The sequence below is a fragment of the Pithys albifrons genome, chromosome 9 (genome assembly GCF_047495875.1).
Source record: "Pithys albifrons albifrons isolate INPA30051 chromosome 9, PitAlb_v1, whole genome shotgun sequence".
Lineage (NCBI taxonomy): Eukaryota > Metazoa > Chordata > Aves > Passeriformes > Thamnophilidae > Pithys > Pithys albifrons.
Window position 1 is genome coordinate 13,804,383 of NC_092466.1, and position 25,552 is coordinate 13,829,934.

General features: G+C 39.6%; 1 protein-coding gene across 2 annotated transcripts; it reads left to right on the top strand.

Moving 5' to 3' along the window:
* The first annotated feature begins 180 nt into the window (after positions 1-180).
* PCGF6 (polycomb group ring finger 6) lies at positions 181-24,053 on the top strand. Of its 2 annotated transcripts, XR_011698499.1 has the most exons (11): positions 181-517; positions 1,419-1,518; positions 2,854-2,950; positions 3,595-3,650; positions 4,421-4,480; positions 5,073-5,181; positions 9,087-9,114; positions 10,574-10,672; positions 15,412-15,498; positions 21,713-21,862; positions 23,121-24,053. XR_011698499.1 is itself a non-coding variant. In XM_071563356.1 (10 exons), exons 1-10 carry the CDS (start codon positions 221-223, stop codon positions 21,761-21,763), a joined length of 984 nt encoding a protein of 327 aa, XP_071419457.1. In that variant the 5' UTR covers positions 181-220; the 3' UTR covers positions 21,764-24,053. The 2 variants fall into 2 exon arrangements, 1 of the variants encoding a protein (XP_071419457.1); XM_071563356.1 differs by having other exon boundaries at positions 21,713-24,053.
* The last annotated feature ends 1,499 nt before the right edge of the window (positions 24,054-25,552 follow it).

The window sequence follows — 25,552 nt, forward strand, 5'->3', positions numbered from 1 at the left end:
TGACATTCTTTTGTGACAAATTAAACATTTGCGATCGCGTCATCAGCGAGTCACTTGAAGATCAATAAACAAAGCCAAGGAACCCACGGGCTGTGGACCCGCAGGCCGCGCGTGGCGCCGCCCGTGCCCGCCAGAACTACATTCCCCAGCGTGCCCCGCGGCGTCGCCGCGCACGCTCCCCGGGCGCCCCACCGACCCGCGCCGGTCCCGGCCCGTGGACATGGAGGAGGACGCCGGGAACGGGGTGTCGGGGCCGCCGGGCGGGGATGGAGCGGGAGAGGGAACGGGAACGGGAGCGGGCCTGGCCGATGAGGACCGGGACATGGAGGGAGCCCCCAGCTGCTCGGGGTCGCGCTCCGTCCCCTGCGAGTTCCAGCGGAGCCGCTCGGAGTCCAGCGGCGATGAGGAGGATGACGAGGATGAAGACGACGAGGAGGAGGAAGAGGAGCTGGAGGGGGACGGCGGGGCTCGGTTCGGGACGGATGACGGGGAGCACGACTCGGACGACGACCGGGAGGTAAAAGGGGCGGAGGGTTCCCGGGGCTCGCCAGGCCCCGCCGCCGACGTGCCCCGCGTGGGGTAATGGGATGTTGGGGGGGGGGGGGGGGGGGGGGGCATAAATTATTATTTATTTTAATATTTATTTTATTATTACCCGAGTTTGTCTGTCTCATTTAAAAGAAGCCCTTGGGAGCTCTCGGCGTGGCTGAGGGGGCGGTGTGCGGGGGTGAAATGAATGGTGGTGTTGAGAGAAAGAGCCTTTTGGTTTGGCTTTGAGACACAGGACACCGAATGGACAAATCTGATGTGGCATCTTCTTCAGACGCATCTCCCGTCGTTGCTATTGAAACAACTTGGGGTTTTTCTGAAATATCATTACTTAGACAGCAAAGTTTCCTTAGAGTTATTTGTGTGCGTTCCTGATGAGTGTATTTCATGAACAGAATTCAGAGCAGTGAAATGTCAGTCTTTGCTTCAATATGTGTTTGTAAAATCCATAACTGTGTAGAAACAAGAGATGGTGTCTCTTGTATAAACTCATTAGGTACCTTGACTGGGGGCCCCTGAGGAGCATTTGCAAATCACTATTCACTTCAAGCTTGCTGACTATTTGATGTTTTGTTAAAAGAGTTTATCCAAAAGAACTTTTCCCAAAATTATTGTTTGAAGCTTGTTTTTTAGATATGAGCCATGAAACAAATTGGATTGGCATTCTCAAAAAGGTTAACTAGATTAAAGTCTTTAGAAAAGATCTGTATATGAGGAGTGATTGACCTCTTAGGAAAAGCCATTCCTCTAGCCTATTGATCCCAAGTTTTTTTCATAGTTTAAGGATATGGTATTTTGGAAGCTGCAGTCAGGAAGTTTCCTGGCTTAGCCTGTGTATTCAGACTCTGACAAACTGTCTTTGTTTGTAGCGTATGATAAACCTCTCAGAGCTGACCCCTTACATCCTGTGTTCCATCTGCAAGGGTTACTTTATTGATGCTACAACTATTACAGAATGTCTGCACACCTGTAAGTATCAGTATCATCTGTCTAAGAGTTTAGTTGCAAATTCAAACAGAATCAGTGTTGACATGGTCGGGGTTCATAAATTTAATTCTGTTTGAAGTGAATGTGTGTTGTGTTTGTTCTGTTCCGTGAGGGTCATGTTCTTGTGAATACTTTAAGCATCAGAAAATCATGAAATGTATCAATCATGAAGTCAGCTTTCCAGGTTAAGAAGGAAGATGATATAGGAAAAGAAAAAACCCAAATAAGATAAAAATAGAGGTACCACATACACTTTCTTAATTATTTTTTAAATATGCTCCAGGAGTTTTGACTGTATAACTGAGAGAAGAAAGTTGAGTAGCTCTGCTAATAACGGACTAGAGAGTTTCCTAAATGGTTGTTGATATGAATTAAAAAAATTTCAATGAAATTCAACAAAAAAAATCAGCAAAATTCCTTATGCACCTGTGTGGAAGTACTGGTTCTGATAGAGAAAATGTGGTCTGCATCTGTGGGACAGTTTGTCTATAATGTCATGAATGGAAATAGATGGATAATAAAAAAACTGATTTCAATGTTCTTGTCTTGTTATTCATCCCCTCAACCCTAGTGCTAACAACTTTTCCATTGCTAACAACTATTTTCTCTTAAAACTAATAAAACCCTTTCTGTGAAGCTGACTTTGCCAGCCACACCCATGTTCCTGCCTGAATCCAAGAGTCCTGACTTCCTAGACCTCACAACCACTCACACTACAAAGAGGGAAAACTTTTTTCTTTTTTTCTCCTTTTTTTGTCCTTTTCTGGGGCACTGCTTGCTGGTTTGTCATATAGCACATAATATTCAGCACAGTTTATAATTTAGGAAAAATCACAACTCAACTGTTAGTAAGGATGACATAATGTTGCAAGTGCAACTCTGGTCATCTCTTAGAAGTTTCCTGGTAAATGTCGTGAAAAGGTTTTGTGTGTTTATGCTGGTAGGAAGCTGATTTGGTGGGTTATTTATTCAAGATATTTCCACTCATTAGCTTTCCTTCCAAATTTTTAAAGTACATGTAAAATACAGTGAGAATGGCAGAGTTACAATTTCTTACCTTGTTTCTACTGAAACTGTAGGGTGCTTTTCAACAGTCAAAATTCTGTTGTCTTAGTTCTACTCATGTTCTAGATAACACAATTACAACATTGAGCACCCACCTCTGCATCAGTTGGATTAGGAGTGTTCAATAACTTGCTTGTGTTTGTCTCTTGACAAATTTTATTTGGAGGGTCTGGGTATAATTGTTCCTCTTGCCTAAACAGATGGCACTGAATAATGGACATGTGACTCCCATGGGGTTTCTTTTCTTTACAGTTTGTAAAAGCTGCATTGTGAGACACTTCTACTATAGCAACAGATGTCCAAAATGCAATATTGTTGTGCATCAGACACAGCCCCTTTATAATATCAGGTAATAAATTTGTGCCAGTTTTGTAGATTTGCTACTTGATTTTAAATGTTTCGATTTGCAGACTTGTAATACTTTCCTATTTCAAATGAAGGAGCAACTACAAGAAACACATTGTGTGCTTTGTTTATGTAAGTTTCATCTCAATAATTAAGATTTAAAACCCTCAATTTACTGTTTTATCTGGTTTGTAGCCATTTCTAGAGTTTGTTACTCTCCATCCTGGGTATTTTTATGTGTTTGCTCAGTGTTACAGCTGATAGAAGCTGCATCATACAAAGCTGAAGCTTTGTGTGCATGATTTACTTATTAACTCTGAAAATTGAGTTTTGACTTCTTGAGCTGTTCGTGAAGGATTGTAGGGGTGACTGTGACTCTTCTTAAAGAGAAGAGAGCTCTAAACTGCTTTCCTTAAGGGAAGCACTCACAGTCACCCCTACAAAGGATGGCGCTTTAAACTTTCCATGGCTTCTGAGCTCTGCTGTCAGGATGTGTATTCTGAGAGATGTGGAGTTGCTGATCTGGCATTCTTCTCTTTATGTACCTCAGATTTCAGTGGTGTATTTTGTATCTTTCTTACAATTTAATGAAACCACTTTATATTGCAACAAAGATTTACTTTTCTCTTTTTTTTTTCTGTTTCATAGACCAGACCGTCAACTGCAAGACATAGTGTATAAATTAGTTGTCAATCTCGAGGAAAGTAAGTCCCTGTCTTTATTACCATGTAAAGATTGAAAAGACCAACAGGAAACAGAGTAATTAAAAGCCTGTTTCTACAATGGAATCTTTAAAATAGTTTGTAATGTTTAATTATAAATACTAATGAATTAACTGTGGCAACTGGCATCTTTCTAGCTGCTAAATGCTATTAAGGGTAGCACTGTGTGTACCCCATCTCCTGGAACACAGGTGTCTCTGTATTCAGATAAGCATCCGCATAATATTTCATAGTCTTACCTCCTATTTTTGTAGAAGTATATCATAGCAAATTCGTAGCAAATTCACTTGGCTCAGTTGAAACAAGTTGCTAAGACTGATTCTCTCAAATGCTTTTGTTCTTTCCTCACTGCCATATTTATTCGTCTGATTTTAAATATATTCACTGTCTCGTCTCATTTACCTTCAGCTTTGGGAGCCATTGAATCTGCAGAGACCACCCAGATAGACTGAATGAAATATATGATCTAGTGGATATGTAAGGACTATAGACAGTATAAAAATATGACAGCAGAAGGGTACTAATTTTTGCAGTTATATCAGTATGATTTGTGGCCAGTTTCTCTGATTTCTTCCTAGTTTTTACTATCAAAATTTTAGTCTGGGTATCTTAAGTGTCTCAGCATCATAACTAGTGATGGTGAAGGTCGTGGGAAATTAGAGAGTTTTTACTGCTCTGACTATTGGAATTTATATGGATATCCTCAGCATCTGAAATAACATTTCACTCTATGTATTGTGGGTGTTTTTCAGGAGAGAAAAAACAAATGCATGACTTCTATAAAGAAAGAGGATTAGAAGTGCCCAAACCAGGTGAGCTGAAATCACTTTAGGGGACACTGTTAAGGAAATACTTACTGTATAATTTATTCTTAAGGACTTTCCTTAAAATACTAGCTCATAGCTGAAGGAGATCTGTAGTATTGGAAATACAGAATTCTTGCTTATATGGTTACTATAACTTGTCACAGATCTCAGATTACAAAAATTGATAGAATTGGCAACACTTAAGCCTAAATAGTGGTTGGATTTTTTAAACAATATATTTTGTCTACGACCAGGAAATAAGTATAAAATGTGCATTAATTTTATTTTATGGACCTTAATAAATAATAGACATCACAAGGGAGTAAAAATAAGAATTTCAAAGTCTGCTCACAGATGAAGGATTATTTTGTGTCTTACTGTCAAACAAACAGGAGAAGGGCCTTGCTGAAAACTACTAAAATGCTGGTTCAGATACACAGCATAGAATGTAGGAAGAGCTGATTAAGTAATAAAAAATAGGATGAATTGTATGCACTTTTTTCCTAATGAGCTTTTCTGTTTTGTTTGGTGCATGTTATCATCTTATGCTGCCTTTATTTCAAGTTACCTTTGCATTTTGGCTATTTGAATATTTTAGCTGTCCCACAGCCCGTTCCAGTGAGCAGAGGGCGGCCTCGGAAGGTTCTGGGCTCCGTGTTCCGTATTCCACCAGAGCTTGACATCTCCATCCTCCTTGAGTTTATTGGGTGAGTTGTGGGCAAATATAAGAGTGGTTGGCTCACATGCTGCTTGTGTGTGTTGGACCATCAACTGGCCTTTGGTTTTCATTAAATGTGCATTTCTTCCATCTCAAATAGCAGTGGGGAGTTGACTTTAATTTACAGTGCAATAGTGACAGCCAACTATGCATAGCTAGTTAATGCACATAATTAAATGTTTAAAATGTGTCTTCCTATGAAAATAGGTTCCCAGAAAGTGTAGTTTTAAAACTTACATGTATTTTGTTTTTGACAAAGTGGTGCAGTCTCAGTAAACTGAACGGTGGAATCCTTGTCTGTTCCAGTCCCTCATCCCTGTAGGTGGCAGTGCCGTTAATGCTGACTGTGCTTGGACTGGCTTGTGGGAAGCGTAACTCTTAACTCTACCCAGGCTGTGCCTCCTTTTGGCCTGGCTTTGTCTGAACAAAGGTTCACAGACCTCCAATATGCAATGATAGCAAACTATTACACAAATGACATAAAATTAAGCCCTCAGAGACTGAAAAGTTCTGTCAGCAAAGCTTATCTTAGTTCAGTCTCAGGGTTTGTAGACATCTTTTTATGTGTTACGTCCAGTTTCTCCACTGTGTCTCACTTTATTCACAGAATACAAGTTTCCTTCATGGGTAAATTTTAGTGAGGTGGGTGGTGATGTGTAGTTTTCTGTTTTGTTGGCTTTGTTTTTCTGTCTTCTTTATTTCTTTAAATGGATGTGGAGTGGGACTGCAAGAAAAAAAGAGAAGGTCTTAAATGCTTGAATGTTCTGTAGAATATCCTTGAGTGTTAAAGAAAGTTTTGACACCAGGCTCTCAGCTCCATTAGAGAGGTTTATTGGCACAAATCAGTTATCTGGTAGCTCAAGCTGGTACCTCACAAGAGGGACTGCAAAGAAATCCCTGGACAGCTACATCCTTAGGATCTAAACTCCCCATCCTTTATGGGAGGCTAGCCAAGGCATTTTAGGGTCTGGGGTCTTCTCACTCTTGACTGGTTCACTGTTTTGTTACTCAGTGGTTGCTGTGTGATCAGCTTCACATCCTCCTCGGTCTGTTTTGGTCAGTTCTGTGGTCTGTGTTGTAATATGGTTGTTACTGTTCATATAACAAAATTTATAGGCTCCACTCAGCTATCATTTTTAAGTAGTATTTAGGTTGCTACCTTTGTCTATTCTAACTCTTGTTGATGGTCAGGTTTTTAGCTGCAGTTTTTGCTGTAACCCATCTTTGACTTACACAATAGAGCTGGGTAGTTCAAGTAGAGTTCAACTTATGGCCTAACAAACAATTCTTGCTATAATGTCAAGCAAGCACTCAGCTGCTTTCAAATAATATAAAGTTTTTAATACTCTGGATCCACATATCTGACAATTTCCATTCATTTTCTCATGCCTGACTTGTAGCTGAATGCTCACAAGCACAGCTGAAGGCAGTCAGAGTCACTACTAAAACTGTAGTGTCAAGTGTTCTGCAGGCAATTCCAATCTTGGATGCCCCAAATTGGGCACTTGCAGTCCTTGGTGAACTTTCAATACAGTCTGTCTCAGGGTACTCTTTTTAAACTAGCTGTTATACTGGCGTTCTGCTGAGTGGGATGATATGGAGATACATACATACATTCATGTGTTGAAGAAATGAGACCAGGAAAAGTATTCTGCAGTGAGAGCAGGATAAGGAAAGCCAAAAGCCATGTGTCGAACAGGAGAGTGAGCAAAGACAAATGGCTGTTCAGCCTGTGACCATTGTGTCTTTTATACTTAAAACTTTATTTAAATACTTTATTGATTTTAGTTGTAAAGGCTTTTCCCCTTTAATGGATGTGTAAAACACATGGTGTGATTAGTCCCAGGTCTCAGTGCTGTGACTGTGTCTCGCGGTCTGCAGGTGGTGTGAGGGGTCCCAGTGACAGGACCAGGTGCTGCTGTGCAGATTGGCAGGTGGCAGAGGGGCACAAGGAGCGTGCAGTGCTTCCATTCCAACAGTCCCACACCTGCTCCATGATAACTGCACTGCAGCAGTATGGCCAAACTTTGCGAAAAGATTTGGGAAGGGCTCTCCCCATGTGCCCTTCCAGCCTGCACAGTGGATTGTTTAGGTGAGGCACAGCGTGCGCAGAACTGGCCCCACCCTTTAAGTCCTCAGGTCCATCTGCCATGGCCGAGCGAGCTTGGACAGTGACAGTGAAGTCCTCGGGACTGTCACAGCACCTGGTACTAACCAGGGCTGACCCTGCTGAGCATCCGAGATCTGACAGGATGGGATGGCAGGGAGGCTTTAACTGCCAGGGGACAGTCCCACTGAGACTTGAACTCAGGTCCAGAGTGCTCTCCTTTACACCATGGAACCACCCAAGACTTTAAAAAACAGGAATTAGATTTTAGGTCTCCCTTTAGGTTGGATCACTTGGTGACTCTGTAGGAAAACTTCCCTAGATTGTCATGATTGCAGGATCAGATATAGTTTGAACTCACTGTGGTGAAAACAAGTTTGATTTAGATCTCTGCTGTGAAAGCCTCCTGGTTATGTCCCTGTTTCTATGATTCTCAGCAAGGGTATTTGTGGAGGTTTTTTGCAAAGCAAGAAGGTAACAGGCAATTTAGACCTTAAAAGTAGTAAACCTGTGTCTGCCTGAGAAGCAACCTGACTTTAGAATGTGTTGTTGAATCTGGTAGTTTTGTTTCAAGCTTCCATTACAGCATTGGCAGAAAAGCAGGAAATACTGTACAAATACAATCTATATTGTGTGGAACTGTCCACTGTAGTTTTGTTACTTATGTGCAGGGAAGCATGGAATCTTTCTAACCAAAAAAAAAAAGGATGATGGTTTAACAGCATCCACTTTGAATTTAATTTAGTGACTTTAACCTTTGATACTCTTTGATACTTTTTAAGTTTAAAATTAATGTGTGTTCTATGGTCAAAATTGAAGAGCTCATCTTGGTTATTACAGATTAATAAAGCCTTTTGGATAAAGAAAGCTTGGAATAGATTAGACCAGCCAGAAGAAATTGTTACTTTGAAATTCTGACTGTCTATGTTGTCTTTAGAGTATATAATCTAATCTCCAGTGGCTGTGGAACTGTATCAAAGAAAATGACAGCTGTAGTGAAAAAGCTTTTCTGTGTTTGTTTCTTAGTTCATCATAGTGCAGTGAAATACTTCATTTTTTCCTCTCTCGTGTACATGCTTGCTAATGCAATGCAAGAATAATGAAATGTTGTGGATTGGGCTTAATTAAGTGAGAAATTTATATGGTGCACTACAAGAAGGAGATGTGGAGTGTAGATCATCAGTGGTGGGTCACAGGTTCAGGATGTACAAATCAGTGAAAGCCAGCTGGGAATTTGGTCATTTGCCACCTTTGTGTGTATTTCACATTCCAGAGAAACACAGGCTGCTTTTCTGAGTTCCTAGATGGCATTGTCATAGAAATAATCTGGAAGGCCAACAACTGACAGGGAGCCTCTTAGGTGGTTGGGTGTGTTCTGTGAGTAACTTTTTGAGTACTGTCTGTTAAAACTCCAAATTTCAAGGGCCACAAAGTATGGATATTTAAGCAGCATTAATATGCTATGTAAATTAATGTTGTGTTTAAAGATGGCTTTAGGCTGTGTTGGTTTTTACTTCAATTCCTTGTAGACAAACTTTGAAGTCATAAGAATTCATAAGAGAAATGGAGCTGAAAAATAAAGGATAGGAGAAAAAGATATGTAGATCTAGTCTAATATCATTTCATGTATTGCAGTTTAATGAAAGGAAGACCTTGAACTGGGAAAGATACTTGATATGCAAGACTCATAAATCAATAATTCACTGTTACAAAGAGTTTGAGGATATTAATAAATGTTAACCTTAGTGATATTTTCTGTGTTTACTCTTATCTTGTTTTTTTCACAGAGCTAATGAAGGCACAGGGAATTTTAAGGTATGGATATGATTTGAATTTTTCTCTTATGGTTTATTTACTTCAGAAATAAGTATCCCCTGAATGTATTTAATTTAGTTTGGTTTTCTTACACTGGGTGCAGCCTGAACTTTCATCAGCATAGTAATAAGCAGTCTTGGATTGCAGTCTGTACGTTCATGCCTATTATTATATAACATCATGCCTGTCCAGCACTTTTTCTTCTTTTGACCCTTACATTTCACAGTATTTTCCACGTTCTTGCCCTTGTATCACCTCCTATCCTTTCTGTCTCACACTTGTCCTTCTTTCTGGTTTGCTCTTTATCTGGTTTGTTTGGGCCACATGAAACACAGGGCAGTTGTGATGCCCCACCCATAAGGGAAGTTCCCTTATGAGAATTGGATGTTAAACTTCATATATGAAGGGTTTTCAACCATCCATTTTTAAGTGGGGATGTGAGAGTAGAGAACGGGTTACCAGGTCCATGGCCATGAACTGTGATTTATAGATGCAGCAAGCCCAGATTCAGCATCATCAAGCTGGCTCCCTGGACAGATCTGACCGTAATTTCTAGCTCTTGCATAGGAATAACTCAAACTATTTTTCCCAAACCACAGTTATCATGAACACCTATTTAGATGCATGATTGAATTCAAGGATAGTCCATGACCCTCAGGCCCTTCTTTTATTTTGAAAGAATACAATGAACCTGGATAGTAAATCACAGCTGTTCTGATGTCAACATAAAAATCCAATCAATTGACACAAAAAAGTAACCCATTTATCACACTGAATGCAGTCATCTGCTCTGTCTTTGTGCCTCTTCATGTAGTCTTCCTTATCACCAGTCAGCTGTTTAAAATTTAATCCATAGAAGAGAAGCCCATTAAAATTTTGTAGGCTGGCATAACAAATGCCTTGTTGCAGTCCTGTCTGTGAAAGTATTTAGAAATGATGCAAAAAGATTTCAGACCAGTCTTGTCCTTGTGTTCTACATAGTAGTGTATTTTAAATGATTCTGGAATTTCATGGACTATTAAGTTGATTCCAGCATGAGCCAGGCCACTTCTAGAGTGCTAAAGGGCCTAAGCTCCTTGCATCATAAAATGATGGAGTTTCAGTATCTGAATTGTGTTTGGTATACAAGCCTGAGTTGGGGAAAATAGGAAAACTTTAGGAGATTTTCTTGTGTTTCAGATGAGTAAATGCTTGTGGAGGGAGAAGTTCTTAAAATTAAATGTGACTGAAGTCAGTAATGGTTATATTTTAAATGTTTTAAACAGAAGGAAGTTTGAATGTGGAGTCTTAGTACATAATAATTTCCTTCCCTATGAGGTAATCTGCAAACAGATCAGAGAAGGGTCCAAAATTTTGAACTGTCTCCCTTGTTTATTGTGCTGTCACTTGGGTTTGGACTTTACAAGCGTTGGGGGCTGAAAATGTACATTGTCTTAAAATCTTTACTTGTCCTTTGCAGCCTTTGGAAAAGAAGTTTGTGCGTGTTTCTGGGGAGGCAACAATTGGACATGTGGAGAAATTCCTCAGAAGAAAAATGGATCTGGACCCTGCTTGTCAGGTATGGACTTGTAGTGGCACTTGCAAATCCCCTTGATCAGTGTAATGCATGTGCTTTGGACAGACTTTTCCGGTGTTCACTGGGTTCTAAAAGTAATGTTACTTTTTAATGCAGGAAGGATTAAAAAACTGATAGTTTGAAATTTTGTGGTCTATGAGGAACAGCTCTTCCAGCTCATTTCCAGCCTGTTTACATTTTCATAATACTTCATTAATTGAATAGAGTTTTTCAAGTGCCATGTAAGATTTCAGCTAATGAAATTCAAACCCAAGAGATGCTGCTGTTTCAAAGGGAAAAAGGGACAGGAAAGTGTGGGAATGTGGGAGCATGTGAAGACAGAGACAGGTAGGAGCTGAATAACAGTAAAATGTAACTGAAAGCAAACCAGGCTAAGACAGAATGATACTGGGGGTGGATGTGTTGAAATGAAAGGTATGAATGCAAATGCAGACACTTCCCTCCAACTAAGAATTCTAAGGTACAAAAGAATTTAGCTTCATATTTCTCAACCATTTTGAGAAGAACTGCATGTCAAAACTAGTTTTTCAGTGTATTTCAGCAACCATTCTCTTGAGAAAGTGCAGGAGCTCTGTAACGTCTAAATAATTCTTAAAGCTGTCAATTATTGGAAAATCAAGCTGATACTGATGTGAACAGGCAAATGGTGGAACTTAAATGCTGGGTTTGGGGTTAAGGGTGTTTTCATACAGCAGTAACTGTCTGAGACAGCACAGCATGGCTTTGTGCCTCAGCAGTGAGTGTCTATTCATGCTGCTTACCTTTTCAGTGGGGACTAAACAAATCAGATATAAAATAATCATCATGCTGAGGAAGGAATGTATTCTCATTTGCTGGTTTCCTCTCGGTGAGACTCTCTGGCTTTCAGGTGGTTGTGACTTGATATTCTGAACAAATAAAAATATCCTCAAAATGAAGCTAGAGAAACTTATTGCATTAATTGAGTTGTGGTTTATATTTGAGGAGAATGAATTGTTTTGTTTGTTTGAATTTTTTATGATTACCTCAGTTTTCAGGAACACTGAGCATCTGTCGTGGAAATTGCAGCTTCCCATCTTTCAAAATAAAGCTGGGCTCGTGTTTTGGATGTTTTTCAGATTGTGCAGTCTTGAGATCATCTAATAGAGATAACTTGAGAGTTTTTCCCGTATTAGTTACTTTCTGCTTGGACTTTGCCAGAGAGTTATGGTCCCTTATTAATGGGTAAATGTTACTACATCTCAAAAGCTGATGATTTCATAGACTTTCACCTCTGCTAATATCTAGTTTGGCATTCTGGAGTAAAGCACAGTCATTGGATCGTTCTAATCTTTTGGTCTTCTCTGTGCATGCCCTGCCTGTTTGGAGGACATTTTAAATCTGGTTTCTTCTATGAACAGATGCTTTGGCTGCCTTTTTTCCCCCCATCTTAACTGATCTACTCCCATGTTTTGTTGTTCTTTTTTTCCTAGTATGAGGCTTCAAGTTATTTTCAGATTTCTGTATTTGAGTTTGTAAATGGATTATGATTCAAATGTCATAGTTTATCTGAAGGTTAAGGCTTCGTTTATTTTTATCTACCGCTTGAGCTGGCATACTGTGGTTTACTCTTTCTGATGCTTTGTTTTGATATCTGTGCTTTGGGCAACAATTAATTTTCTGTATGTGTTTATGTACACTTATAATTACAAGGTCTTTCTTGAATATTCTTGCTGAAATTTGTTGGGAGAAGGTTGGAAATAACCTTTGAGAAACTGGAATAGCTAGTAATAGCTAAGTAGGTAACATTTAATGTGAGCTATATACAGGCTCTGGTGTTTGGAATCTGTTAGATTCTTGTCTTCAACATCTGCTGCAGAAGCTTTTCTTTAAAGTGTGATTTCCTTTGAGGTTCTCCTGCAGCAGCTTTATCCCTTGTTGCTATTCATTCTGTAAGGATGAGAGAGATTGCTGAAAGACTTGTGGCTCGGCTGGTCCGAAAGCATTAATGTAGTTTATGAAACAGAAATGTTCCATAACCAGATGTGCATTCCTGGAAGTGGATGTGTGAACTGCAACCTGGGGAAAGATTGGAAGAAAGGAAGTCTGTGCTCATACAGTGTAGTTGTTGATGCAGTTTATTCATGCCAGTCTTAACACTGGAATAGAGGTATTCAGTACTTCTGAAAAGTAAATAGCAGCTGGAGGAAACAGGAAGCTTTGACAGCTTTTGGAATAGCTACCCCAAATACTCATGTCAGTCTCTAAAACTTTGTGTTTTCCTTGTGTTTCCCTGGATGGTGTGGGTTGGCATAGAAACTATTGATTGAGGTCTGCTGTTTTCTGGGCCAAATTCTCCCTTGGGATAAAGCTTATGTGAGGTGTCCCTTACATGAACTCTTCCTACATTTATTTTTGTCTTACTTAGTGATTAAGAATTTATAGTTGTCTGTTATCATGGGGTTTAGAGAAATAGCTCTAAGAGCAGACATGCCACCTAAAGAAAAGAAATGGCTTAATGGAAAGCCTACTTTTATTTAATAGGAACTTTAACAGAAGTGAGTATTCAGCAGCTACACCTTCATGCTTCCCTGTAGCAAAAGGTCAAGCTACATTTATTACTCACAAGTGATCAGTACCAGCTGATTTCAGTTTTACCACTCTGTTGAAATTTCAGTAAATCCAAAGCACTTGTGATGCTGTTGCCTCTTTGGTAATGCAGTGTATTAATTCCTGCACACGGATTCCTCTGACACCATTTCACAACTGATTTTCACACTGAACTGGGATTTTTATATTTCATACTTCTGTCCTTTTAGAATGAACTCTACCATAACAATCAGCAGGCAGAATTTCGGGGTTTGGTGCTGGAATTAGGAGATTAGGTATTTGCGATGCAGAGCACTCTAGTACAGTAAATGTGAAAAACTCTTCTCAGTTTATTATTAGACACTGACTCTTTTAATGACTGCCATTTGAAACTGGAGCAGGAGGTACAACAGCGGGGAACTTTCAAACAACAATTCCAATTCTGTTTTGTCAGCAACTGAGACTGTCTGTTTGCATCCTATATTGGTTAAACAGATTGGATTTTCTATTTCTTTAGAATATGTACATATATTTGTTTCAGTGGGAGCAGGATTGAGTTTTAGTGCCTTATGGTGTAAAAATCATAAAAGTAAGCTTATAAAGCAAAAGTAACTAAACTCTTGTATCACTGGAAAGCAAAGCAGACATGTCTGTCTTCCTGCAGTAATAACTGCAGAGGTTAAAATGAATTAACAGATAGCAGAAATAATTGTAGCCAATGTTTAAAAAGAAATAGATTTCTTTCAGATGCTGTGTGAAATACATCAAATGTTGATGTTAAATATATGCATTTGTGTATATATGGATCAGTGGTTAATTTGTTACATCGAGATTAGTTTTTACTTGCTGGTTTCTTCCTAGAAGCTCAAAGCAGAAATAATGCTAAGCAGTTTGCATCTTCTGCACATTAAGAATCAATGTAACATGAAGAGAGAGTTCTACATCGTCCTCATATGATACAGATGGTGAAGTAAATTAGCCCTTTTTGAGCCTCTGAGGAGTAGAATTCCTGTATTCCTGAGTCCAGGAACAATGCAGTTTCCCACCATGATGCATAAGTTTTGCCAAATCTCTTCATGAAGAGCAGGAGATAGTAGGTCAGCATGCAGAGCATAAATGCAGGGGAATTGAATGGCTGCAGCACAGAGTGCATCCTGCACTGGAAAGTAGCTGTGTGAGAGAATACGTCATGATATTGCAGTGTGCTCCCTGACTGCTGCAGGGGCAGAGCTTGGACAATTTCCTTGCAGAAATCTGTGGGACAGCTCATTGTCGATGCTGTACCTTCAACTGAGGTTTTGTCAATTCACAAACAAGAGCACTCACATTTCCATGTCTAGAAATTGCTCATAAGGAAGATTTAAGCAAGCTGCAGTTGAGAGAGAAACACGGCTGTGTAACTATTCTAATTTGGAATGTTAGAGACTGGATTTGCATTATTATAGTAACTTTGTAAAGAAACATGTTTTTCGTAATAGTGAAGGCAAGGAATTCAGAACACCTCATATGGTTTCTTTTTTCCACAAAATTACTGTTTTTATAGCCAATTACTTAATGAAAGTGCCTCCCCCAGAACTGCAGGCACCATTGCCATAGTTAAGCTGCAGTGATGTACAATGCACAGAACTGCTGAGTGTGCCCAGAAATACTGACTGGGTGTGTGACGTACCTGCTGACAGGGGCGTGCAATGAGATGAAGACACTTTCTCCAAACAGCCTATTAAGCAAACTTAATCATGTGCTTTCTCACAAGATAAGAATGAGGGTAGCAATGGCTCACTTTCTGTTAGTGGCACAAACAGCTTTCTCTTTTGCAACCCAGGAATGATTCCAGATGCTTATGGAATCACTTTATACATGATCTAAATTGCTACTAAGTTCATCACAGCTATTACTAAACAGCTTCTTTCAGTGGGTGCACCACACTGTGAGTGAAACAATAAACTGTCCTCTCTGTTCCAGCAATGAGCCCCAAGTGAGGGCCATGGGGTGAGAGGCATTAGGTTAGTGCAGTTGTGCTGTGCATGCTAAATACATTTAGACATCAAAGGTAAAAATTACTTCAGTGTCTAACATGTTGGAATTGAACTCTGCTAATCAAATTAAAAGGGCTTAGATATGGTTTTGCTGCTACAGAGGTAGTTGAACTTGACCACATTTGTGTTCCTTCACAGGTGGACATAATATGTGGTGATCACCTGCTAGAGCACTACCAGACCCTGAGGGAAATTCGTCAAGTCATAGGAGAGAGTGCAGTGCAGGTAAGTGTGGCAGCTGAGGGTTTGTTCCAGGTTTATGTTTATTTTTTCAGTAGGGTTGAGAAGGGTACCATGTGCTGAGAGTGTTCTTGACAGTTTCATGATGTTCTGGATATGAGGTTGTTGTTTTGGGCTTCTTTTTTCCCCCAAACCACATTGCCTTTTCATAAATAGGTTCTATCAGCCATTCTTTCAATTAATGTTCACTTTTTTCCTCCCCGGCAATTGGATCTCTGCAAGAAATTGGGGACAAATCCTAAGTAAGGCTACCCTTGTGACCAAGTCAGGGGAGAACCTCATAAAAACACAAACCAAAGATAGAGGGTAATGAATACAGTTAATAGGCTTGATGCTTGTCGTGCTGGTTCTGCTCACAGCATGAGTGAAAGGCCAACTGTTCCTTGTTGATAACTTAGTATCTTTAGTCTTGCTGGGTTGCAAATAAGAAAACATTTGGTTTTAATTCTTTGTGAACTTGTTCAAGCATCTTTATAACAGGAAGAATCATTTTAGAAGTGATGAAAAAAAAATGAATTAGCCTGCCTAGTGCATAGTAGTATAGAGATGTAAAATCATGATATTATCAACTGTATATTAATCTAAACTTGGAAGTCTGCAAAGGTAATGTTTAATCTAATACAGTGGGAAGAAATAGGATTTAGATTGCTTTCCAAATAAAACACCAATCTAAGCAGATAGCAGAAGGGCTAAAATAGCTGTGAAGTAGAGAAAAGCCAGAACCTGGGGGATTTTACTAAAAGCACCCAACTTTCCGGGGAGTCTCCAAGAGATAAGGTCTAATTTATGGAAGACATCTAACTCTCAGTGAAGTCATAATTAAAGGCCCATGTAGCGAATAGGTTAATCCCAAGAAAAAAGCCAGAGCACCATGTTTGGCAAGACCCACTGCAAGAATCTGCAAGAATCAGCAAAATTAGACCGAGTTGAAAAGTTCATGAGGATGAAGAGCAAAAATACGACCACCACCAGATGAAGTAACAGGATCTCCCCTCATAATATTCCTCAAAATGGACAGCTCCGCCCCAACTCCACCTGCTATGAATATTATAACTAGATATCGCAATATTATAATCGTGCATGAATATGTAGGTAAAAATATTGTAATCCCTCACTAGAAATGTATAAATACTGTAGCTTCTCACTGTAGATTTTGGAGCTCTTTTGTCTGATACTAATCGGAGAGTTACCCCAACGTTGTCTTAATAAGTACCTTGCTGTTTATTGACTAAAACTTTGTCTCGAAACAGTTTGTTCTGCCTTTTTGGGCATCAGCTGCAAAATTGTTTCTCATCACTTGTTTGTGGATACATATTTACAAACCTTTTAAATTTCTTGCTGAGCCCTCTCATTGTACAGGAGGGCTTCTGTGTCAGGGGCAAGAAGTGGAAACCTGACCTTAAAGTATCTCGGACTTTGCGTCACCTGTACATGATTTGAGTCATTAGGAGGGGTCCCACAGTCAGGGCAGAGAGGTTTGACTCATGTAGTGCAGTGTTTGGCTCATTAAAAGTCTGAGAGGCTGATGCTGTTTCTGCAGGCAAAGGGACTAAATGCCATTCTTGATGTCTTAGCTGTTTATACATGAAGAAAAAATGAAAATACAACTAATCCACTTTGGGGAGCAGGGAATAGAAGCTGAGAGGAAGCAGGTACTGGTAACAAACTTGTTTCTAAGGTAATGAGTGCATTGTAAGTAAATGCAGCAATGAGCACTTAGTGATGGAAGTGATCTCTACTGAGAGCTTCAGGCAGGGGGATGGTGTGTTTTTCAGTCCAGTGATAGAGTCATGTATATGGTTTAGACTTGATCGTAGCATGAAAGCTTTTAATGTACGGAAAATGCTCTTGGGGACCACTTCAAGGAATATTGCATGAGTTTCATGTCTTGTCAGAAATGGATCTGTCTTGTTGAAGTTTAGTATCTTTCATTTGTTGTCAGAATTGGGTCTGCCTGATTGATGTTGAGTGATGAAGTATCAGTCAGCAGCTCCACAAAGAGAGCAGTTGTCTTGGGATACATTCTCCAGTGATGTTTCAAGTCTCAGTTATTGCAAAGTCAGTATGCTAGCAGTTAATTCCCTCAAGACTGCTCCATCAGGCAAACGAACAGAAAAAATATTTTTGAGGGGGTTTTAAGTCCTGTGCTTTCATAGTTACTTCCAACAGGAAATTTGAAAGATCAAGTTCATTCTTAATTTTTCTTCATTTGTTAGAAAACCTCTTAGGATACCAAATAGTTATAGTAGGAATGTTGCAAATAAACCACAGTTGCTTCTTTTTTGATAATGAAATAATCATGACTTTTTCATGTTCTTTAGTCTAACATTATTTTTCAGAAGTCACAGGGATGCATTTCTAGGACTAAAAAAAACCTTGGAAAATATTTTTAGATAATTATTCAGGAAAACCAACAAACTGATAGATTGAGTCTAAAAATGATGAGTGTCTCCTTTTCACCAGGACCTGAAATTCAGTAAGAGGCACAGTTGTCCTGGCCAGTGAGAGGACAACTGCAGAGGAATATGTGATGAATTTTACATTAAGCTCCAAGGGCATTTTGTGCCTTTGTAACTTTCCAGCCCTTCCAAATCAGTGTTTGGAACATCCCTAACAGCTCTCACCAGGAAGCTGAGACACTTCAAAACTGCTGTTGTCATTTACAAGTTTCTGGTGTTCACTGTAGATGCTTCGTGTGAATAAAATAGCTGCAGTAGCTACTTCTGCAACACAGAGTCATTCAGAGGAATAAACATTGGGCTTTTCTGTTTAGATGAGTACAGCCACTGTTAGAGGAGAAAAATAACTGCTGTTTGTCACTTGCAAGTTCATTTGTGTCAGCAGTTACTCTTTTTCCTGGGAAAAATTATTTTAAAAATGCAAATAAGTTTCTCCTTCCCAAAGAAATTACTTTTAACATACATTCTTTGGTTGCATTTACAATGCAGCATAATGTATGTTGTGTGTGATTTATTCTTTTAGACCATAATAACTGTGATTTTATTTTAGTGGCTTTTACTCCTCCTGAATGGTTCTTAAATGCTCAAGATTGTTAGCACAGTCTTGTGAAGTTTTTGGGTGTTGTATTTCTTTTTTTTCTCACTGACTAGCACTGTGTAATGATGCCTTGGACCCTCAGTAAATGAAAGTCTCCTGTAGCTGCAACTAGGAGGATTTTAGCTGTTCTGAATATGTGTGTGCCTGCCCAACAAGTGTAGGAAGATCAAGTGTGATCTAATGATAAAATAAGTGTTCCTAACACTGGCCCCACAGTAACCTGTTCAGGTTGTTTTAATTGGTGTAAATAGGCAACATTTTAGTGGTTCAATGTAAGCAATTAACATGGTAGTTTTTAAGTAGGTGATAGAAGGCTAAAAAAGAATCAGGAATAAATCTTGTTTAATCTTGTAGATCTCAAGATATTTTGACATTTCTGAAACTGGGTGGTTGGTTGAATCTTCCTGATTAGCTGGAAGTGGGATTTCTAGCTTGGTTTAGGGCAAAAACCATAAAAAATTGCTGCAGAGAATTTATATAAAAAGCTGCAATTTTGTTTTATTTTTAAAGCAATGTAAAACTTGTAGATTTTACTGCAAGAAGTGATCAAAGACACAGAAATTTATAAAGACTCAATTTTGTTGCCAAGCATTGAGATCTGTCTGTAATTAAGAGTTTGATCAAGTAGCTGAGGAAGGAAGCTTGTTATTAACTATACAGGAATAAACTTCTTCTTTGTATTACCTTCCTCCCCCCTGCTGCACAAATGCAACATGACCCAAGCTGCTGGTTATTTTCATTTGTCTGAAAGTGGGCCTGCTCAGAGTTCTGCATCACGTGGGAAAAGCTAAAAGGAGTAGCTTCTGTGATGTCCTTGGCCCTTGGCACAGAGGTTTGCCAGATTCTAATGGTCTCTTTGTGGCCTTCACCTTTTTGTAACCCAATGCTATTGTGCTATTTTTTGGTCTCCTGAGCTATGCAGCAGGAGTTGTGCTCTAATTTAATTACTGTGACCTTCTAGCACACATTTGTTAGGGACATGTTTCACTCTTTGCTGTGGGATTATTGAATGTGGAAAGTGGAGCACCTTTTTTTGCTGCTGCTCTTGTAACATCAAAGTGGGTATATACTCTGATGTTTCAGTCTGTCAGTTCCACTCTAAAGTTTATAGTTGGGTGTAACAGGTGGGATCCTTCTCAATTTTTTTAGGTCAGGGTCACAAATGTGTGGCAAAAAACACTGGAGAGCTTTGCTTTTCTTTGGGACCTGTCTGAGTTAGCCTGGCTTGGGATTTGTAATAAGCAGTTGAGAGCTCATTCTCTCTTTGGGCTTCCTTTTAAGAACAGGGTCTAGAGAAAGCAGCTGGACGTATATAGAAATGTGTAATACTTTAGAAGTGAATAATTACAGAGTAAGAACTGCCAGTACTGTGGTAACTCTCAGCTCCTCTCTGTTCCAAAGGAATTGCAGTGGGTTTGTTTGGCCTTTGGTTTAACAGGGATATTTCCTGTGTACATAGATAATTTCTTTACATGTCCTTCTGCCAAATTTACCATTTGAAAACTCATTCATCAGAGAATACATTGTAGCATTTTCTTCTTGTACACATATTTCTTTAAGAAACTTCCGTAGAGGAAAAACTGGTTTTGACCACAGTTCTCCAAAAAACAAAGCTTGGATGTGTCTTACTTTCTTTACTGAAGTAGCGAATGGGCACAAGGAGTAAGTACCACTGGGAAGGTGTAACATCCTGTGTGCCAAGACATTCCTAAGTAACCTCACAGGACTTGCTCTGTGTAACAAGAAGTGAGGACAATCAGGTTTCTATCTTGATATTGCAACACAGCCATCCCACATTGTACTAGACATTCAGTAAGTGAGTTAAAAAACTCCTGTCTCCTTCTTTTAGGAGTTGGCAATGGATTTCTGGTTAAAAACAGGATGAGAAGATGAAGGAAAGTTAGTGAGCTGGCACTAATAACACAGGAGTGCAGTAAGGGGTTAATTCCTGTCCATTGAAGTTGAGGGTAATGGACATCTACACTAACTAGACCTCATTTGTCATCGTAAACATCCTGTAGACAAAGTGAAATGCATGAGGAATGTGCTCTGGAGCTGTTGGTGATCAGTTGCTTAATCTTAAATTTAAACCAATACAAAATGGCTCAAAGATTTTTTTTTATGAGTAGTTGAGTCTCACAACTACTCAAAACCATTTTTACACAGATAACAAATTATAGTTTAAAAAATACATATATTCTTCCAAAACACTTTGGTTAGACTAACACAGCACTTTTTCCTGATACTGTATTATGATACAGAACCTGTAAAATAGTGACAATCTTGTTACTTTCTTTGGGGTAATTAACTTTTTGATTAAACGTTATTTTTCATATGCTGGTATATGCTCTCACACAGAACTGTGTAACTTCTCTGGAACATATGTTCTCTTCCATCCTGTATGCTCATAGCCAAAAACATCTGAAGCAAAGTAGGGTAGAAGTTCTAAAATGTCAGTTATGATTAATGTAGTTCTCTCTTCAAAAGGAAACTTTTAAAGTCTGTCCATATGAATAGGTCTAATGCAGTCACATTCCCACTGGAAGCAGGCTTGAGTGCTCGGCCTTTCACCAGCTGTGTGTGAATTAAGTGGCATAAGTAAGACTAATGGGTGAGAAGTGTCCTGTTTCACAGGTAAAAGGTTTTTTAACTGTGTGGAGCAGTATCTGAAGAGGAGAAACATAATAAACTAATAGTTTGTCATTTGGAGTTTTTTTAAATCCAATGTGTTTATTACTCTATAAATGTGTAGTAATAGTAGTCTGGACTGTTCTGGCAGCACTTCCAGAACTACTTAATGTATTACTTTTTATTTTCTGCCCCACAGTATCATGTGGAAAGCAGCATGACTTGTAAGCGAGAGCCTATTTCATGAAGATAATTCCATTATAACTTTAAGATAAAAACAAAGTACCAGGTTCTACTTTAACACCCTTCTGTATCTCAAAGAGGAAAGAGGAATGTGATTTTTTGCCTTGATATTTCAAAACTTGCATTCTCCATATGGAAGGGACAGAGTATAAAATAGTGAGATTGTACCTGGGGTCCTGCTGTGCAGGAATGTCCTACCAGGTGGGGATGGAAATACCTCACAGAGATGGTGAAGTGGTAGGATGATCCAATTTCTTTCTCTTCTCTCTAGGATGGTTTACTTGTACTGCACTATGGCCTGGTGGTATCCCCACTAACTTAAAGATTGGTGGAATATCAGAAGGCAAAAGAATCTGAAGTCATGGAGCTTCTCCACTGCTGTTTCTCACCAAAGAAGCCATTGTATTTCCTGTGGCAGGAAGTAAGTTAAAGCAACCACCGCTAACTGCTCTGTGCTTGTAATGTAATGTCTGACTTTACCACTGTAAAAAATTGCAGCTTCTGTAAGTACAGCTGTAGATGTTGCTATGCTTCATGTTACAAATTACTATCTTCAAATTTCACTCAGCTCAGGGAATTTAAATGCTCAGAGTAGCTGCATTTTTTTTCACTTTCTAAAACCACAAGATTTCACAGGGTTAACAGCCTTTTTTTTTCCCTCTAAGCTCTGAGATATCTCTTGCTTTCTAAGTGTCTAGCTAGAATAGTGCTCTCAGGGATGATCTTCAGTGAGCAGTATAGGGTATTTTGGGGAGAAGACAGTCATTTGCCTAAAAAAAGTGTACTGTGTTCATCTGTCTTCAGATGTGACTTGGGGAGAGGAAGGAAACTTCAGAAATGCTGACCAAAATAGGTAGAAAATGATGCAGCATAAGCATTGTTTTTTTGAGAAGTAGCATTAAATTTAGTTGTTTTTCTTGAAGAAAGACAATTTTGTTTGCACTGGAACTATATTTGCTGGTAGTTTGGCTCATACCAAATGGTGGATCATGCATCTCTAGTCTTAATGGAGATGGGCTGGCTGTAAGCTGGTTAAACTATGCATGGAAAAAAAAAGTAGCACCTCTTTCTACCTGCTTGCTGTATATAAAGTAATCACTGTCAGCCTGATTCTGTGGTCATGTAAAATCTGTCAGCTGGCTTGACTTGTCAGAAGCATAAATCCATTCACTTTAGCACATACCTCTCTAGCAGCTGTGAAAATGGTCACTTCTTCCACTCTTTCTAATGTGTTTCAGTGCATTGTAGTGGAGACCAGGGTTGAGTAATGTAATACTTGCCTGTTACTACCAGATTCACAGAGGATTTTAGGTAACTTTAACATATTAAATTACTAGGTTTTGTGACAACTCTAATAGTTCAAATTTTCTTCTGCTTAAGATTTCCATGTTTTCTTGTGCAGCATTAAGGACCAGAGAGCTCTGTGTGTTAATGGTCTTGATGGTCATTGGGGTGGGGATTCATGAAAGCTACAGTGAGGCACCAGGCTCCCTCCCTTCCCTATAGTCAGTGTAGGGAAGTCTCAAACCTCCACTGCAGGGGAGAAGCAGGTGGACTCGGGTACTTCGTCAAGGGTCTGTTGAAGATGAAGTTTGGAAGCAGGTCAGTGCACCTACCAGAAGGAAGGTTGTTCCTCCTTGTGAAAACTTAACAAGTAGGACTGACACTTTCTACAACAGGTATGGGGCCCTGGAACTACAAGACCAGACAACTGATGAGGTGGGTGAAGGTCCTTCTGGGACTGAAGGGCCTCCTAAAGCAACACCATCTATACCTGCATCACAACCACCTCTGTTAAGAGGAAAGAAGGCTTCTTGGTAGTTGTGATGAGAGACTCCCTTCTAAGGGAAAAAAGAGCCTGAAATGCAGACCAGACCCAACTCACAGGGAAGTCTGCTGTCACTGGGCACCACTGAAAGAGCTTGGCACCATCCTCCTGGCACCCACCTTTGAGGTATTTACATGCATTAATGCAACCACCTCTCAGTCTTCTCCAGACCGAACAGGCCCAGCTCCCACAGTCTCTCCTCATAAAAGAGATGCTCCAGACCCCTCATCATCTCCGTGGCTTCTGCTGTACCCTCTCCAGCAGTTCCTTATCTTTCCTGTCTTGAAGAGCCTGGAACTGGACACAGCACTGTAGATGTGGGCTCAATAGGGCTGAGTAGAGGGCAAGGATCATCCCCCTTGACCTGCTGGCTGCATTCTTCCTGATGCACCCCAGGACACAATTGGCCCTCCTGTACACAATGGCTCAGATATTAGCTCACATGCATTTGCCAGCTGTCAGACTAGGAGAACTGGCATCCTTTGTCTAAAGAAAGCTTTCATGAATCCTCCTGCAGGTCTTTACAGTAAACATACAGTTTTGTCTGTGAAGATGGCACCAAGAAAAAAAAAGTCTTGTTTGAAGTAATTCTTGTGATACTTCTAAAAAATGTAACAAAAAACGTTTTAGCTACAAACTCCTATTTTACCCTTAAAGTTTGTATAAAAGTAGTGTTTAAAATGCAGCAGAAAATGAGATTATTTTGTAAACACTTTGTGAGTTGTGTTAATAAAAGATTATATATTGTAACAGGAAAATAAACTTTATTTTAGCCAATTTAAAATTGAATTCTCATGTTTCTATGCCATGTTCTCTATGTTAGCCCCAAAAGTATAGTAGATGATAGTGAAACTGCTGGATGTGCTGGATGAATGACAAATTTCCATTAGGAGGTTGAATGGTGAAGGGTAATTCAATACCAGAATCTCCAATGGAGCTAAGTGTGGCATTGTTAGCTGGAGTAACACGAAATCTGTGGGGCTCTCCTTTTAATGAGTATTTTGGTGAGAAATAGCTCAGCAAAGATGTGAATATGATTTTTTCAACACAAATACTGGAGAAATCATCCTCTGTAGTTAGAGGACCCCTTTTTTCATCAATGAGAACATCTTTCTATGAAATCCACTTCTCAATTATTTTCGTTCATGTTTATGACTGTTGTTATCAAGTCCTCTGTGAACTGGAACTTTCTCTGCCTTGGATCAAGGCATTTGGCTCAAAATACTCCATACTTGCCTCTTCCTGTTTAATTGTCACTCAGGGTGTTGTTTTCTATGTATAGCTCTATGCTTCAAAAAAAAGTTATCAGTATAATCACATTTTACATTGTAAATTCACACCTACTCAGGACTTGGAACTTCATGTCTACTGAAGGGCTCATTTGCAGAGTTTAACAGCTATATAGAAGCTGGTAGTTAATTCAATTTAATGTCACTCTAGGCTGCAGCTGGCTTGCATAGCCCCAAGAGGACTGTGCTGCCACTGGCACTGATGTCAGTTCCTGGGGTTTTTTTGCTTTTTTTAATAAAAAGAGGCTTCTGGATATCTTCAAACATTTCTTCTGTAGGATAAATCACATGCCAGCTAAAATGCAGAAGGTCAGCTCTTCTTACTTCATTCTTTTGGTGGTTTAATGAGGAGGATTGAAGGTCTGTTGCCCATGATATTTTGGCATGAATGTTTAGTGACCTCTTTATTTCCCTTTTGTCCATTTCTCTCTCTCGTGTGCTCACCTGCCTTCAGAAGTATGGTTTTAGCACACTTTTCCTGGCTGAGCATCCTGCTTTATTTCACCTGAAGGCACTGATGTGATACCTGCTCTGCAGTGCTGCAGTGCCCCTGAGGCACATTGCAGTGGGGGTGACCTTTAGCTGTTACCAAGGCTGACCTGTGGTTTCCTGCATAATTAGTCTGCTTGCTTTAAAATGTGCCAATCTCCTTTCAGCTCTCCTGCTGCTGTTTTATTTCTGTTGATCTCCTTTTAACCTTGGCTTCCCTCCAGTCACTTTCAGTCCTGATGATAGAAGAGCTTCTGTAACAACTGGCCGTCTATGGGATGGCATCTCTGCCCTCGTGGGAGATGAGCCAGGCTCGTGCTCTGTAAGTGAGGGAAGGTGTGCTTGGACTCATTCATTGTTTTACAGATACTATTGTTTCTTCACTTGATGAAGTAGTTCTGGGTTTATTTTTTTGTTACCTGTTTAGCAATATCATGGCTTACACAAATCACAGACTATTCAGAGTTGGAAGGGACCCACAAGGATCATCAAGTCCAACTGTTAA

Coding starts and splice junctions, on each gene's coding strand:
- PCGF6 (XM_071563356.1), top strand. CDS start 221: ATGGAGGAGGACGCCGGGAACGGGGTGTCGGGGCCGCCGGGCGGGGAT. Junction 518..1,418: donor ACTCGGACGACGACCGGGAG/GTAAAAGGGGCG, acceptor CTTTGTTTGTAG/CGTATGATAAACCTCTCAGA. Junction 4,481..5,072: donor ATTAGAAGTGCCCAAACCAG/GTGAGCTGAAAT, acceptor TGAATATTTTAG/CTGTCCCACAGCCCGTTCCA.